Source organism: Lissotriton vulgaris, chromosome 12 (genome assembly GCF_964263255.1).
Source record: "Lissotriton vulgaris chromosome 12, aLisVul1.2, whole genome shotgun sequence".
NCBI lineage: Eukaryota > Metazoa > Chordata > Amphibia > Caudata > Salamandridae > Lissotriton > Lissotriton vulgaris.
The window spans coordinates 54967247-54985078 of record NC_141700.1 but is presented as its reverse complement, the minus strand read 5'-3'; the positions used below and the strand labels follow the sequence as shown (position 1 = coordinate 54985078).

At 43.3% G+C, this 17832-nt stretch overlaps 1 protein-coding gene across 1 annotated transcript in view; it reads right to left on the bottom strand.

The window, feature by feature from the left end:
* DPP9 (dipeptidyl peptidase 9) overlaps positions 1-17832 on the bottom strand; it is a 79113-nt gene that overhangs the window by 32032 nt on the left and 29249 nt on the right. The window contains exons 5-13 of the mRNA XM_086947055.1: positions 7855-8028; positions 6160-6328; positions 4639-4752; positions 4283-4411; positions 3648-3709; positions 2796-2896; positions 1838-2015; positions 949-1114; positions 698-777 (exon numbers count right to left, since the gene is read on the bottom strand). Coding sequence (XP_086803181.1) covers positions 698-777; positions 949-1114; positions 1838-2015; positions 2796-2896; positions 3648-3709; positions 4283-4411; positions 4639-4752; positions 6160-6328; positions 7855-8028 — 1173 coding nt within the window. The remainder of the gene's footprint in view (positions 1-697; positions 778-948; positions 1115-1837; positions 2016-2795; positions 2897-3647; positions 3710-4282; positions 4412-4638; positions 4753-6159; positions 6329-7854; positions 8029-17832) is intronic.

Sequence of the window (17832 nt, the reverse complement as noted above, 5' to 3'; positions counted from 1 at the left end):
AACCTCCCTCCGCCACCCCATCTCATCCCACAGTAAAGAGTTTTTTTATAGTGCACACAATAAGAATTGAATCCTTTTAAATGCTTTAGTAACCTGGTGCAGTGGCAGGCTGTGTACCATGGACAATCAAGTTTCCTTCTGTATTCCACCTATTATGAATGGCATCACAGACAGCTCAAGGAAAGGGGACATTAGCTAAAGGTAGTTTGCATCAGAAGTTACTGAGGTCAATTCTATAACCATCCATACAGTTTGTTTTAAGTTTACCTGAAGACAAAAGGCCATGAAGCACTTGGTAGGTAATAACAATATGAGGATGTTATTGGACATGAAAGATGGACTATGCTATAGATACTGCAGCTTCCACTTGCTCTGCCTTCATCCTCTTGTCTCTCCTGTCCCTGTAATCCTCATTTGCTTTCTTACCTAAACTTTGTCTTTCGCATAGTCATCGTAATTCCCTCTAGGTTCTTGCACAATAATCTCTCTAAATCGGATTTGTACTTCCTCCTAGATACTGCAATGACTGACGACTTCTCAAAAGCATCAGAATGCCAGTAAGAAGCGAGAGCATTAAAAACCAAAATAGAAGGAAACTGAACAAAAATGGATGATCACTTGCACCTGTCGCAACAGCCAAGTGGAGTCTCTGCGACTTGGGCCCCACGGAAGTGAAAGGAAGAGCTGAGGTGGGTACCTTGGATCCATGCCGAGACAAGACCTCCCACTCGCCGCTGGTCAGAACCTGCTCCTCAGTGATGGGACATTTAAAGTCATCTACAAAGAACGGATAAAAAGCCAAATTTGGTCCAGGGTGGCTGAAAGGTCAGTGGAACAGTTTATAGTCTCTGAAGGTTATGAAACCATAAACAGCACCAAGTGAGGGCAGTTCGTCAAAGGAAGATAGGTGGTGTGGTGATCACGGTTGTTGGGGAGAAGAGTGCTTACCTTCGCTAATGACAAATGGTCTTGTCCAGTCGTAGCCTCCCCTTTGTAAGAACGACGTGATGAGGTAGAGATGGCAAAAGCCTGTTTTGCATTCATTGGCTCGGATGAATCGAATTTCATCATCTTCCCCTTCTTCTTGTAGGAAAGGGTAGAAGAGATCATGAACCTGTGAAGCATAACATGTTGAGTAGGCCAAATGAGAGCAGGTCTATTCTGTGAATGCAAGCATGGAAGAGTGACATGAAGGAACAGAGAACCCCCGACATCAAACCTGAAACTGTAAATGCGCGAAGGGGAGAATGTCATGGGACGATACTAGGAGTCCTACAGCAAGCTCCACAAGTAGAGAGTAACATGAGAGAACACAACAGCAAGACAGCCCAATACTGTGAAGAGGTTAGAAAGATGGCTTGAAATACAGTGACAAAGTCCGATTGTACAAAGGTGCGCAGAGACCAATAGTTTACGGCACTACAGTAATGGCGACAACTAGTATGATGCTATATAGGTGCAGAAATGAAGAAGCATGGGACAGAGGAAGTCTAAAAGCAAGCCTTATATTGTGATGGTCAGCATAGGAGGATACAGGACAACTACTAGTAAATGCCTAAACACAGAAGCAAAGTGTCAAACAAAGGCCCACTGGACAGGAGGCACACAGGATCAGAGATGGAAATGTTCTCAAGTGCATTTCATATACATTAGAGAACATAAGCGCTTAAAACTACAAACTTATGCAAACGTTTAGGCTGGAATTTTCCAAGTTGTCAATGTAATCAATGCAAGCTAAATGCTTTATTTTTTTTAAACACTCTAAAACCGAAATTAAGAGATTTTATGGTCCCTCCTATAATCATTCACCCTCCAACTCCTTAAGAGTCACTCTTACGTTTATCCACAGATCTGAGATCTCTTCATAGATGATAAACGGTTGGACGTTTTCCGGTACCGATTTGGCGAATTCCAGGCGCTGCTCCTCGCTCTCTGGAACTGGGATGAAAAGTGCAGGTGGGAGGAGAACCAGCTGCATCCTTTGCTGAGAGCGGTCCAACAGCATCGCCCAGGCACTAAGAAAGGAAGAGAGAGAGGTGTTTGTCAGACAAAGACATAAGACTATGAGAGACTTGCAGAAAAGGGCACTGTGAAGTGAACACAGAGCAGGGGAAAGGAGGAATGACTGATCAGTAGCTGGCTCCAGGCAAAAGGGATCAGACTTAGAAACGTACTAGAGAGAAATGGGGACAGTTAAACGCTTATAGGGAGGGAGAGGGTGTGAAGATGTGACCGGATAAGGGTGCTGGCAAAGATGGATGACAATAGGAGAAGTGAAACATTTGAAACTTCAAAAAAAGTTTTCAATGAGACCTAGAGAAAATGGGAGAAATGCGATCCAGTGAGATCAAAGAGGAAATTTGAGGTAGGGTAGGATTCAAGCCCTGAAGAAGGGAGAGTGAAAGAGTCAAACAGGGAGAGGGAAGATTTATGGAAACACTCAGGCCAACAGCAGGCTTTTGAGAAGAAGAGTAGAGAAGTGACATATGCACACAGTTGAGATGAGACTCCGGCAGGGTGCACAAATGACAATGGAGACAAGAGCAGGGCTCAGGCACTAAGACAGAGGGAGAAGTGTGATACAAAACAACAGCAGAGATCATAAAAAGCAGAGAGCTCAAGACAGAAAAAAAAAGCAGGTGTGGGGCATAGGATTATCAAGAGTCATGGAAGGGAGCTTGGAGTGAATGGGAGACCTCTGAGAACATACTAGATGACAAGACAAAAAAAGGTGTCAGTATCCGGTCCGCATACAAACATGTTAAAAACACTTCCAGTAATGAAGAACGACATACTATTTGCCATCCCGGGTCCAACCAGCACGTGCAATGTATTCCGCTGTGGGGAAAAGGGTTGAGAAGGGCAGCACCAGCTCCTTTTCTTCAGTGCTTATGATCTGAAAGAGGATCAGCGGAAAAGCATTAATTTCAACATCAGTTTCAGCTGCAAAAGAAACCATCAGCCTACTCCGCCAGTGGAAGAAGCTACCTGCTCCTCGGGCAGACAAAAGTCATATTTATTATCCCTTCAACAGCAGAAGAAGCTTGTGTCACTCTCGTCTAAAAAGAAGTGCTACTGAATGCCAGCAACAAATGCATCAAAAGCAAAGAATACACCAAACACCTGCAAGGTCGAACTGAAGAAAAAAGCCACTGCAACTATTTTTATCAGAACTCTTTCAACTCCCCTCAACTCAATAGGAGGTGCATCTTCCATTCAGCTATGTTCCTGAACGTACTGCAGAGGAAACACATGCAAAACGCAACTGCATAGGAATTGCAGTCAAAAACTCAAACTTAACTAGAAAGTTTTACAAGACTACCATCTCACATTAAGTGAAGTCTCCCATCCAACCCCACCACCCCAAATTAAAAGAAACGCCAATAGATGTCATGCAATTCAAACTTCAGAGGAAGTCATCAATGACACGCGAAACAGTACAAATGTACAGCACCACACCATCTCTCATTCATGAAGCACTGCAGAGTAAACAACCAAGCTCCATACAAGTTCAGGCTGGCACACAGAAACCTTCGATGAGAGAAAGCGGTCCTTTATCTCATCCTGCTCTGCACAAACCACAAACAGCAGCACCAGGTCATGGATTCCTTCCATCAACTTCCATTGAGCGTCCCAAGTCCACATACCTTTCCACAGCAGTCTTTCTGGATTTCCGCCATTTTTAAGGTGATTTTGGGGTTCTTGCTGCCTGCAGAAAACATTAAAATATGTAATGCAGCAAGAAGAGTAGAATGTCTCCATCAATTCTGTAGTGTAGGTCTGCTGGTAAATCTATCTTTCCTACGGTCTTTCTTATACCAGGGACTACAAGGCATGTGACCCCAAAATGCAACTTCCACGCAATTGAATGAGTGACTTGATGAAAAAAGAAATAATAACTGAAATGGTTTCCATTACCCATTTTGTGATCACTACGTCCAGGAAAAAAATACATTAAGAAATAAAAAAACACCCTGGGCGCCCACATTCAAAGGTGTGACTACTAGGCAGTAAACCAGACACAAGATTGAAAGCTGTAATAGACAAGCTGGGAAGGTATAAATGTTTCCAAATACTGACGGGAAGCTCAGCAGCTAGAAAAATAGCCAATATTGGTTAATTTTAACGTAATGGAATTTGGTCCTGTTCAGGACATCTGAAGAAACAGAAGCTGCCCTTTTAGTCATGAACAGCTCAAAAACCTCCTCAGAAGCACCAAGGTACTTCAGCTCAAAGGAGGGAGCTCACGATTGGCCCTCAATCCATGAAAAAAATCACTCACCTGTCCGGGGATAACGATAAGAGTCAGATTTCCTCTCCTCTAGGGCTGGAGAAGGAACATGAATGACCTCCACCTCAGACTCATCCACCTCTTCGTACAGGATCCTCAGGGTTTTCAAGTCCCCAGAACCTGCAACAAGACAGCACAAGCCGCTTAAGTGCAATGCCATGGTCTAGGCCAAGCAACTACCCTGTGTGTGCCAGTTGGAACTGGTACACACACTCTTCAACTGTGCTCCAAACATTTCACTCTACCATTACTGTGTCTTCAGGTTGCTATGGGTACCTCTAACCCCCTTAATGTTTCATCAATGATTTGTAGTACAAAGGTTTTCGCACAAGCTTTGGGTGGCTGACCTTCTGCGGATGCTGCTGGGGACCACCAGTATCCTGTGAAACGATCAAACTCCTCCTGGATGACAAAGGTGGCCACCCCCGCAGACCTTGGATCCTCCGTCACACTAGGTAACCCTGCAGAAAAATAATTAGGCATGGTGATGTCACAAACAAAGGCAGCAGGGGGTATATGAAGGTTTGGTAGATGAAATGGGCAGACAGAAGAATGAGAGAAAAAGAAAGCAAAGCATTCCTCAGATGCATATGGTTTCAAAACCCAGGGAGGGGAGGTTGCTTGCAATATACCTGCCCCAAGGTGCACTCCAAAACTGTTATTTGGTGTATCCCTCACCAGAAATCGAAAATCGATGACATTAAACAAAAAGCAAAAGTAGAAAGCACCATAGATTTCAAAACAAATCTCTAGTTTAACAGTCCAAAAAGTATTTTTACAATAAAATGATTTTAATTCTTTGTCCAGAAAAGATTTTTTATAAGGCTTCCATCGTATTTTTTTAAAGTTTTATATAGCGTATACTAGACCCGAGAAATTGGGTATCTGAGCACCAGTTTCGTTACAGATGGACACATTCACTTTTTTGTTAGGCACGGGGAGATGAAGTGATTTGCCCAGAATCAAAGGATGTTGAGCATCGTTGCCAAGACTCGAACCCGGTACCCCAGCGTCGAGGTCGACCGCTCTAGCCGCAAGGCTACATTCTCTCCTCAGTTCTTTTGTCATTGTATGGAAATGCAAATGCTTCTTTTTGTATGATCAACCCCATATTTTTTTGACTGATGCTGCTGGTTTTCCAAATCTGAGTGCACGAAGGTCTTCTAACCAGACTTCAGTGCCCTAACCCCTAAACATGCATGTTACATTTGTTACACCTAAATGGCACACGCTGACTTCACTGCAAGTCCTAGTATGTGGTATGTAAATTGCCCCAGGGATTGCAGCACAGGCTGTGCCACCCTCGGTGTGACACAAGGGAAACAAGTTTCCCAGCCCATTAATTGCAGACTAGTCGAGCAGTTTTAAACTGCAAGCCTAACTTTGCCATTTAAAGCAATGACAAAGCCAAACCTCACTTTACAATTTGAGTAAGCCTCCCCTATGGCAGGCCTAGCGTGTCCTAAGACAAGGTGCAACATATTTTATGAGCAGAACATGTATTTTTTATGTTCTGGCAGTAAAAACGCGAAACTGTCATTTTTACTGTGGAAGCACTTGGTCGAAACACATCATGACAGGAGTTTTGGCAAAATCTTTTGAAGACAAAGAATTTAATCAAATAATTCTAGCACTTTTTGGAATGTAGAATTTAAAAAAAGAAGACCTTTGCAATCTATGGTGCCTTCTACTTTTGTTTACCTATTGCCACTTTTTTCACATGGCAGAAAAAAAGACTAGAGAAGATCTGTGTAGAAGTTTAATTGCAACTTGTAATGTCAGCAACTGAACATTGTGTACATGTAGTCAAATACGCACATTACAGTATTAACATGTTGAACGGCTATATAATAGGCAACTCCCCTCACCTTTGTGGCAATGAGTCAGGCGCCGCTCTTCTCCCGTCTCGATGTTCGCCACCCACAGGTCGTTGTTATTGATAAAGGAGATGAAGGCTGGGTCTGCTGGGGAAATCTTGGGGTCCATCCTGGGTCCCGAACATTCAGTTCTTATTTCTAGAGGCTTCATGGGGGATATCTGAGGGCAGGAATTCATATATCTCTTAACACAAAACAAGTTCCGGGGTCCAGGTGATAAAGTGAAATACTGTGCCTTTGAGGTACCTTTTAACAGTTAGCTGGGAAATTGAAACACTGCTTTTAGCTCTCCATATCTGGACGCTCTTAAGAACACAGTAAATAAAGCGATGCACTTGGGCAACAGCAAAGAAGCCGAACCATCCTAAATTGCAAATATGGGGCTACTCGACAGCCAGAACAATTCTGCATACGCAAGAACTGGATCTGTTAGAGCTAGGAAATTCAAAGAGAAATGTTCAGTTTCATGACTTCAGTTTAAAAGGTAAGGTAGGTGGTGACTGGTCAAGTGGCTCATTCATCGGTACAAACTTTAGTTGGCCTTGATGTCAGCTTAGGCTTCATCTGGTATGAATTGCAGAAATGTGCACAGAATTTAAAATTCACCATCAGAGATTGGTTGCCAATTATACTGCAGGTTGTCCAATAAGGCTCCAATTTACAAGACCCGCTAGTCCAGCTACTAGTGAGCAGATATTTATTAAATGGAGCCTGGAAGACACTGTTTAAGGTTCAGCTGTTGGTACCCGAATTGCAAGTCCTGGAGGACTCTGTAGTTGTAACCTTACTGAAAGAATGTGGATTGAGGCATCAGTGGCTGCTGTGAGCTGTGTGTGCAAGGCTCAGATGCTGTGGTTAAATGGCACCCGTCCCTCAGATGTGTCATTTTTACCAACCGGGTAATATACTCCCAAACGCTTATGCCCTGAAGTATTTTCATTTCTCAAACAGCAAAATTACCTTCAAAAAGTCTAGCCAGGGAAGTTTTGCTATTTCTTTTCCCAAAACAATTAACTGTTTCCAGTTAATACATTAATATTTCTTGCATGCAGTGCCATCCTCGGGACAGTAGATGTAAGATTCCGCTGAGATACCAGATTTCACCATTTCCATCCTGTTTTACAATATTTAAAGAATGTTTCACTTTCTCCAAAACATCACAGAACTGAAATCAGAATGGCAAATAAGCCATCTGCCCTGTTTTGGGAGGATTTGCACTCCACTGAAAAGTTCTAAGACTGCAGTAAGAATAGTATATTAGTTGTCCCAGTATTCAGCTTACATGAAGGGAAGGAATTCAGGGCACTTAAATAATAGACTTTGATCACGTCACTGCCTTCTGAAGCAACAAACACACATTCTGCAAAAATACCCCCCTATTAATCTACCAAGGGAGACATTTAGAGCTTAACGTGGGGGAGAACACGACGCCCCAGGTGCATATCATTATACTGCACATTTGTCGAACCGTCCAGGAGCACTTACCACATTGAAAGGCCCTCAATCATTCAATAAACTACACCATAAATAAACTCAAAGCGGTTGCAGGCTTTCTTTATACAGTCTCATTCACTGTGCACTAGTGCCCCCTGCTGCACGGATGCAGACATGACATGCAGAGATGTGCAGAGGCAGCCCTTGTCCAGCTTCCACACCTGTGCCATCAAAGGCCTGCATCTCACTCACAATGAAGCCATTCTGGCCGCCGTCCCGGATGTAGAAGAGGCTGTTGCTGGCCTGGAAGAGGAAGAGGCCGCTTTCCCGGTGGAAGTCGTAAGAGGTAATGCCGAAGACCCCAAGCCTCTTGCGCTCTCGCAGCAGCTCTTCCTCCCGGGAGTACATACCCTGGTGGGGGGTGGCCTGCAACAAGAAAAAGAGACCACATGAGCAGGAATTTGTCACCCCACCCCCTACACCCCCCCATGAAACTTCATAGCCATCAATGGGTCACATGTCCTGTAGACCTTACTCAACCTCCAAACAGTTGTTCACCCCATTGTAGCTCCATGGGATGACATGTCACAAAACAAGCATTGGGAAAGCCAATAGGCCACAGCTCTAAAAAGCACAACCAGCTCCTGAATTTGGAATGCTTTTTGCCAGATGCACATGTGAGGCATCCATGGAGATGCATGTACACACATAAGTGGCAAACATGCAATGGGTTTTGAATTAAGAAAACGCATGTCAACACAGCTGCCAGTGCTCATACATGCATCGTGACATGTACGCAAGTGACCGTTTGATGTGTTCATGCTTGTGACACAGGCTACCATTTTTAAGTCGAGCCTGGGCTGCACATGTGCTGCTCTGCAAGGCAATTGCAAAAAACACAGTTGATGGACAGAATGCAGAACAATGTCTTACATTCACCCCAGTACAAAGATCTGGGCCTAAATCCATCGTTTTTTGCACTCCACACCACCCTGGGTTAGACACTGGCTATATGTAAATCAGCTCTGACCCTGTGCCTCATGGGAACAGTCCAGCCCGAACTACCAAGCCATGTCTTTCCCAGACCGGAATCAAGCATCCAAGGACCGGTTTCTGGCTATCAGCCTTCTTCAGCCTGGATAGCTTGACTCCAGTGATGTGGTGAGCCTGGCACTCACGTCTGAGCATACCCAGCCCACTCGGGGTGAAAATTGCAAAAAACACAGTTGGACAGAATGCAGAAAAATGTCTTACATTCACCCCAGTACAAAGATCTGGGCCTAAATCCATCGTTTTTTTGCACTCCACACCACCCTAGGTCAGACAATGGCTATATGCAAATCAGCCTTGACCCTGTGTCTCATGGGAACAGTCCAGCCCGAACTACTCTGCAATGCATGCTGTATTCAGGTATGGACTTGAAGCTCCGCCCAATTCCCATCCATCTTTTCAATTGTCTCCTGTTACTGTCTTTTCTAAATCGCTCCTTTTCATTCATGAACAGGCTTAGTAGTCCCTACTTGGTACCACCTTTTCTGCATTTGTGACCTCACATGAGGACTGGACTTTTTACTTGTGTTGTTACACGGTCTGCCTTATCTAGTCTGTGAGCACTATTTTCTTCAATTATTCGCCCCATGATACCCACTACGGCCCCATTTCTTTATTTAATTTGGCAGCGTGGTCCGCTTTAACTTTAGCGGTCGTGCTACTAAGCATTTATTTTCCCAGTGAATGCCCACATACCATGCTTTCACTTACATAGTGGCCGCACCCCTTTCTTTAGATGCTGCTGCTGTATTCATCTTACAGCGAGCAGAGCTTAAAGAAAGGGGAGTGGCCAACATTAAAGTAAAAGCATGGCATGGGGCTCCTTTACCCCCAAAAAACATTGGTTTGTGAACTAATGTTTTTTTCCCGGTAAAAGCGCCCCATGCCGTGCTTTCACTTTAATGGTGGCCACGCCCCTTTCTGGTGGCTTGCTGTAACTTGAATACGGCGAGCAGTGTCTAAAGAAAGGGGAACGGCTACTATGAAAGTGGTCTCGCATTTGAAAGAGTTTGAGCTATTGACATTAGAAAGGACAATGCCTTTTATATATACGTTGGTTTTAAAAACACAAATAAAAGGCAATGTCATTAACAATGCCAATAGCTTAAACTCTCTCAAATGTGAGACCTATTGAATTGCAAATGCTAGTTAATTTTCCAACCTGCCATTATTAGAACAGTAAGCAAAAAGTAAATAAAAAAAATAGACTGGACATGCAATATAGGACATTTTGTAAAGGTTATGTCTGGCCATTTCGCTCCTGAAACATTACAGTTAATGGTCTTAGCTATGTAATGTAAAAACAATTTTTTTAAAAGCTAATTTCTTCTAAAACCCAGACAATCCCTCCTCACCAAAGAAAATAACAGACCATCCAACGATAAAAGTTTTGAAGGCGCTCCCTTACGCTACTGTCGATGCAGGTTAGGCAGGGAGTGGGGGAGGGAGGTTTGAGCAGTCAAGAAACACCTGAACTAGTGACTGGTCACCTCTGCCCTGGCTGGGGAACACATTTCCGGTCATCTGGAGACCAGTCTAGTATCCTGGGTTGAGCACAGTGGTTTGCTAGTATGCCGGTTCAGCCATAGATGTTACTTTAGATGTTTGGCCGGGGTAGAGGAGACTGTATGTAGAAACCCACAGTTCGAGGTCTAGAGTTTAAGGACAGAAGCACCAAAAATGAACACCGGAGTGTCCAGTAGACAGAGGGCTGCTTGCCTTGTCGAGGAGGTCGTGATTTAGCCACCAATACCAACGGAACCACCAAAGCTATGAAGACAATTCCAACAATTCTAAAGCCAGGACAAACTTCACCTGCTGATGAGACAGAACCCCCAAAGCAAGGGGTCGGCACGTGAATGTCACCAGAGCTTAGTGGGAAGAAGAGTTAATTACAGACACCACAAAGGTACAGGCTGCGGATGAAGCAGGTGTATGCTTTTTGAAGATGAAGGTGATAGAGCTCCGCCTCACTTCAAATATCATTAGGCTTGACTTGGGTACCAGGATGAGGCCCATCTTGTGGCTTCTGTCCATTGAGATGTCAATGAAGCAGGTCCTTTCTGTCAGCTTGACCATAACTGTCATCAGTCGACCAGATCACTTACTCCAGCCAGTTGCATTCCAGCTCCTCTTGGACACAGGTAAACTCTTCTTCCTCGCCGCAGGTCTGACGCCACAACTCCAACATGCTTCCCTGACATAGGCCCAGTACTTGAGTGAAATTGACAGAAGTCCTACTCCTGATTAGTCCTCGATCTTCTTGGCCTCCTTGGTGAAGAGTCAAACATGGAACGCGATACTAGCGGTGCTGGCCAGGAGTTCTCTTCCTTTGTTGGTTGGATCAGGTCAATTAAAGGTCTTATACCTTTAAAACGTCTTGGGAATGCTCCAACTATACCTCATTCAACCCACAAGGCTTAACTGCTTTATACCTTCAGTGGGCCCACATGATGTTGGGATCGATAGGGGAAAAAGCACAAGCCATTAGGCAATGCAGAAGAGCAGGGAAGCACAACTTCACAAAGCTGTGTAGAGCTCTTCCATTCACCACCAGACTGGAAATCAAAAATCAGTGCAGGCAAAAATATTCAAAACACACACACACTGGGGTCATGAGAGCACAGTTGGGTGATGGCAGGGTGACTACTGGGAACCACAGGGCAGATTTGCAATGGAAGAGGACGAAGAGAACGCTGATGTGGTGGGTTCTATTGGGTAGAAGTACGAGAGCCATGCTGTGGCAGGGACGACAAGTGGTTAAAGTCTGAAGAAAGTTAGTAATTTTACTCCAGCAAAGAAATGTTTAATTGGTAGAGGGGGTTGAAAATTTCCTCATGCTGCCTTGAATCCTTCAAACGAAGAGGAGACTCTGTTTGTTGCTGGAAAAGCGCAGATTGGGAGTCAAAAGGATAAGGGTGAGATATAGAAATACAAAGCAATGCCATCTGTGCTAAAACTCTAGAGAGAAAAGGAAAGATGGTGGTTGGCTGAAAAGCACAAGTGATGGCAGGGTTTGTTTGACAACCTGGAGAATGATGACACAATTGCAGCTCCAAGGAATATTTGCATGAGCCAAACAGAAGAGAATGGTGTCGCAAAACAGAAGGTCAAACAAGTGAGAAAGATTTCACCGCAGACACAGGGATATGGGTTGTGACTGTGTTCACAGTTAATAGTCAATAAAAGCCAAGTACAAACCGACTTTAAGACTGTAAGAGCTGGTGGGCTAAAAATGTGGCAAAGTAATGGTGCAGTGTTAAGACAGCATGGCACTAGAAAATGTTAATTTTGTTAGAATTTCTTTAAAAGGACACCTTTCCTTGCTGTGCCAACATGACAAGCAGATTCTCAGTATTGCCACTGCCCATGTCAGATACAAGAAGGCCCCCTCACATTCGATGCCGGTGTCAATGTGCCACAAATTGTAGTGCATATTCTCTCGCCCGACACAGTATTTAGTATGTGACATTTTTGTTACTATTATTTGTTTCTGTGCACCTGGGGGTCTACACACCCTAGCACTATGATGTGCCTGCAACGTATGAACATATTCATTTATTCCAGCTTCATGGAAATACATTTACTTTTTCATGGCATACTATAACTTTGAGAGAGAGAGGGAGAGACAGAGAGAGAGAAATAATTGTTTGAATTTGGCCTCAATAATAGATACTGTTTTTGTTAAACAAAAGTTAGACGAGTTGCACAGGAAGTGAAAAGTGTATGCGTTTAGGAAACATCCTGAAAAGGAACGGATGAGAGGTGAGGTCATAAGGGTGAAAGAGCAGGAAATAGACTCTTCAATGACGGCAAGCTGGTAAAACAATGCAACAGGGCTTTAAGGAGAGGAAGAGCAACATTGGCCAAAGGACAGATGGGAGGTCATTTTACTACTAAACAGGTCATCTGAAATATCGTGTCCAGTTATGGAGGCCACGTGTCAGGAAGGATAACAGCTGATAAGATCGTATGGAAACAAGAGGCAAAAACAGCCATAACTATAATTACTAGGAGAACTTAAACATTTGAACATCAAAGAAACAAAATGATAAGGAACAGAAGTAAGTGACACCACCAAAAACCTAAAGGGTATAAACAGTATAGGACGGCTCCTGTCTCAGTCGAAGTGGAATCCAGGTCTGAGACAATAGAGAGGGTGAGGAAAGAAGCTTAGGAGTTGAGCTCGAAAATTATTTGTATCGGAAGGGCCGGGTGACTGTCTGGCACAGCTTCCAAATAGGCCCGGAAACAACAGTACTGAAAAATAAACAAAGAAAACGCAAAGCAAAGAACATATGTGAAATCGGCAAAAAGGTGCAAAAGCATACCAAGTTTATTGCAACACGCAAAACAACCTTGGTAAAAAGTACCACAAAAAGAGTATGCAAAAGGAAGGTGCCTCGGATCTCTGCACGAAACATTGCCCACATTAACTACAATGGATCCCACATTCATCCAGGAATGTTTCGCCTTTCTGACAAGTCCAGTTTGGGTTTTTTACCCTTGCCTTTTCCCACTACAGAAAACTCTTCAATCCAGATGCAGGTTCTGGTAACCCTACTATTTCTGCAGTCTGCTCACGGCTGTTTATGAAAGGGAACAACATCTCTGCTTCACCAGGATATAATGTGCCCTTGGCTCGCCCACTTCAAGTGATGACAAAAGGCCTCACTCCCGTCATAGGAATCTTCATCGTCCAGTAAACCCACAATACATCAGATACCACCATCTTTCAGAGTAACCAAAGCGTTGGCCACCTACAGACCATCTGTAATGACTATTAAACCTCTCTAGGAGTCCATTAGCCCACGAGCTGTAAAGAAGCGCTTCCAGACCCTGATGAGACAGTCACTACAGAAAACAGAATTAAGAAACTAGTCAGTGTTGCCCTCTTTAACAAAGTCCACTTTTGTCAAGTTTATAAGAACCAATACCTACCAACACCTCTCACCCAAGATCTCCTCAAGGCCTGTTATGTCTATCGTCAGATGGGTCAATACAGATAAGCCATTAGTGGATGTTCTTTTTTGCCATCTTCCCAGCACACATGGAATCACAGGAGCCATACCACAATTCATCGCTAACTGCTTGATAGCTATGAAGCATGCCACTTTCCTTTGGCCAACCCCCAATTAAACAATTCTTAAAAGCCGCCAAGCACTTATCAGCTTTGAATTTTTTTCTACTCACTTCCACTAATAACTACACATCTCCAAATGTACCACAGCTACCCAGCTTCACCCACTGATAGTATTTTATCACAGCATTTACTTCATCTGGAAGTACTACACAGAAAAGCCAGTTGGCGAAACAGTTGTTTTTACTAGTCTCATAACTTCAAGGTAGACAGCCTATTATCAGTAAGGCAAGCCTGTCCCTGCATGGTAAATAAATGTCCTTGAGACCTGTGCTCAGACACTGCGGAATACAAATTTCTTTTGTGTGTTTATCATGAACATATGGCATGAATTTGCTCCTCCTGTACCTATGCTGCATTATACTGCCCTCTGATAGAATGACCCTCTCATCCTGCTGAGTTTGACTTCATACTGACTTCAGCCCTGGGCTACCCACAACAGCCGATGTATTAATGTGGCTTCCAACATCAAACATGTGCAGTGTAATGGCATCACGAACGTCACCTTTTATGTTGTTCAATTAATGTCTGCACATAAACTATCAAATATCTAAATTTACAGTTTATCACTCAGTGGTACCGCTGTTTTTTCTTTCGCCAGTATGTTTTTTCCATTTATACAACCAAAACACAGCCACACTTCTGACCTTTACCTTAATTTTCATTACTGAATTCAAGTCCAAAGTTTTCCAAGTCATATGCATTCTACCATTATGCTCTCTCACAGACACTATAAACTAAGAAGTCTTAAAAGTAGATTACAGTATCCACCATTCCTTAGACCATATTATGTATGATATATGTCAGGTCATTCCAAGCAGGATATGCCTAAACTGATTGGTGTAGTGAAGGATAAGAGATGTCAGGACACCAAATGAAAATCTGGTAATAGGCTGATAATTCATAAGCGAACCCCTGTACCTTCTTCTACTCAGTCCTCATAATTCCTGGACATTAGGGAGCAGGTATTGGTCTACCTACATTTGTTTCTCAAAGTTCTACTGGTCTACACACATGAAGATCAAACCATCCGTTTTTTGTGTTGTACCATCACTATAGGGATCAACCATTCTGAAAATTCTATCTGCTCCACCACATCAACACCTGACAATTTATCAATCTTACTTTGGAGTTCGTCCAAGAAACAACAGAACACTTACAATGTTATATACTTTGGGTGTGACCCCTTTTCTTAGTACAAATTTCTGTCAAGGCCATCTGCACAAAGATAAACACCTCCAGAACAATTGTCCACATCTCCAAAGACCAAATTCCAGACACACTAGAGCAAGCTGATCAACACTCATATAACCTATGTTAAGGGCGTGCAGCGTAAATGTATTTTTCGGTGGGCATCAGTGCAATTCCTTTTCAATATGTAACACTCACTCTTGCAAGAACATAATTCTTTTAAACTAAGAGAACTAAATATAGGAACTGGAAAAAACTGTTTTGTAATCTGTTTAGTGTTCAGCATTTTTTCACACATTTCCACCCTTGTCCCAGGTTTTTTAACAATCGAGATGACTACTGACTCCACAAAGCAGTGAATAGTGAAGGGAAGAAAAGAAAGAGCAAGCCACAGTGGTATCATTTTTACTTGCCAGAAAAAAAATCTTTGTTTTTCAAGCTATGTAGAGGCTCAGTAGGTGTAAAAATGGTTGCACAGCTGGACACCGTCACATCTTGCTTCCAAACTCAGCAAAGAATTAGGGGACAGAAATAAACTATGACAAGACGCCCTTCAAAAACAAAATCTCTAAAGGACAGAAGCTTACCAGGGAGAGTCTGGAGAATAGCTTGCTGCAAAATTTGGTGCTGCTTGTGTAAAAAGCAAGTAAGATGCCTATTCTGCACAATGTTGCAAAATTATGCACACATCCAATTTAAATGCAAAGTGAAATATTTTTGGCACTTAAAATCATGAGTAAATAACACCGAAGTGAATGCCACTTATCAAGCTCAGCACATTGAAACTTTGGTTGAACCCGGAAGGATTAAAAATATTACTTACTGTAGATGCTTATGGCAGGCATTTAAGAACACACTGAACTAAGTACCATAATATGATGTTTGACTTACATGTTACACATTTTATGAGGATTTAAACCAGTGATAAGCTTTTTACACACCGCTTTGTAGCAAGTGAATCAATCCCCTTAGCTAGCTTGAAAGTGTTATGCACTCAGGTTGTAGGATGTATACATCAGGCGTAAGCCACTTTACACTTGCCACCAGCCATTCCTGGTAGGATAGTTTAGTGGTTAAGGTTTTTATTTTTTATTTTTATTTTTTCCCTTCCGACAAGCAGTTACACAGCAAACCGCATCGTACAATTTTCAGGTTCGTTGGTACATTTGACACTCATTGGTTACAATATAAGTTACACACATGATCACACATGATCATTAACTGTTTTTCCGTATTGTCGTCCATAGACAGTGAAGTATTTCTATGCAATCGCGTAACCCCTTTCTGTGGCATCCCTACATGTCTTCCCACCCCGTCCGACCATGCAGAAGTCCTCATCCAGGCCCTGTAGCATTGTCAGTTGTAATTGTCAATTCATGTCCCTGGTTCCGTAGTGTCGTGCAAATGTTGCACGTGTGTTTCCCAGAAGTCTCTATGTCTGGAGCCTTGTGGGATGTGTTCCGCGTAAGTCCCTAACGTTTCTTTGCAATAGGTCATATATTTGATCCAGTTTTTCAGTCTCGGCGGTCTTTTGCTCCCCCATCTGATCGCTACACGTCTCTTTGCAAGTAGTAGAGCTACAGCTAAGAATTTCCTGCGTAAAGCGTATTTAAGTTTTTTAGCTCCCAATATGCACACCAAGGGGGTGTTTGGGATGTGTTCTGATAACATACCAGTTAATACTGTATTGACTTTGTTAAGTATATCTGCAGTCTTGGGCATGACCATGATACGTATAAAAAGTCCGCGCCTGGCGCTTTGCACCTAAGGCAGGCATCAGTGTCTCTAAGGCCCAGTCTGTGTAGCTTAGCTGGTGTATAATACAGCTGATGGATAAACTTGAAGTGTATAATGTGTAAGTTAGAATCCGACGTGAGGAGCTAAGTTGTGTACAGCTGTATTGTCAGTCATGTTCTTCAATTGAGATACCCATTGACCTTTCCCATCTGCTTCGTGCTGCTTCAGGCTTTTCCGCCTATTCATCCTGAGCAGCTGTATATAGTCGTGTTACCAAATTCCTTCGGATGGGAGCCATTAGTAATATTTGTAGTGTAGTCAATTGTTCAGGCTCGGCCGGAAAGGCGCTATAAAGCGACCTCCCAGCCGTGCGCAGTCTTAAATATGCAACATTTTTCATTGGGAGCTGGTGTGCACATAGTGAGGGATCTGTCCATTTAATAAATGTGTTATGGGGAAATAGTTGACCCATGGTGTTTAGTCCCATCTCTGCTAGTAACGCTTGCATTTTCTGTTCCTGAGTTACAGTAAGGTTGGTATGTTTGGCCGTGGGTAATGCACACGCATATATAGTGTGCCCTGTGTGCCAGCGCGTGCCATGCTCTCGAGGTGCACTTAGCAGTGTGTATCATGTCTCCTGACGAATAACGAATTGGGTAGGCTAGTAGCGCTGTCAGAGGCATAGGAGAAACGCTATCTTGTTCCACTGCAATGTGCGGTTTGTATGTGTGTAGTTTCGTCCAATAGTGTGCATGTTGTGCCTGCGCACAAAGATAGTATAGCTGAAAATCTGGTGCCTCAAAACCACCCAGGTGGTATGGTTGTGTAAGTACTTTCCAACTTGCCCTAGCCTGTTTATCAGCCCATGTTAGTCTTTGAAGGGTAGAGCGTAATCTATCAAAGAAGGTCTGGTTACGCCAAATTGGTATGTTCCAGAACAGATAGAGAAACCTAGGCAAAACGATCATTTTCTGAAGAGCTATCCTGTCCGCCATTGAAAAGGGCATCTTTATCCACTTGTCTATTTGGTCCTCTAGTCTTGCCATTGCTTTTCCATAGTTTTCCCTAATGACTATCTCTGGGTCTCTGTGTATCCAGATCCCTAGGTACTT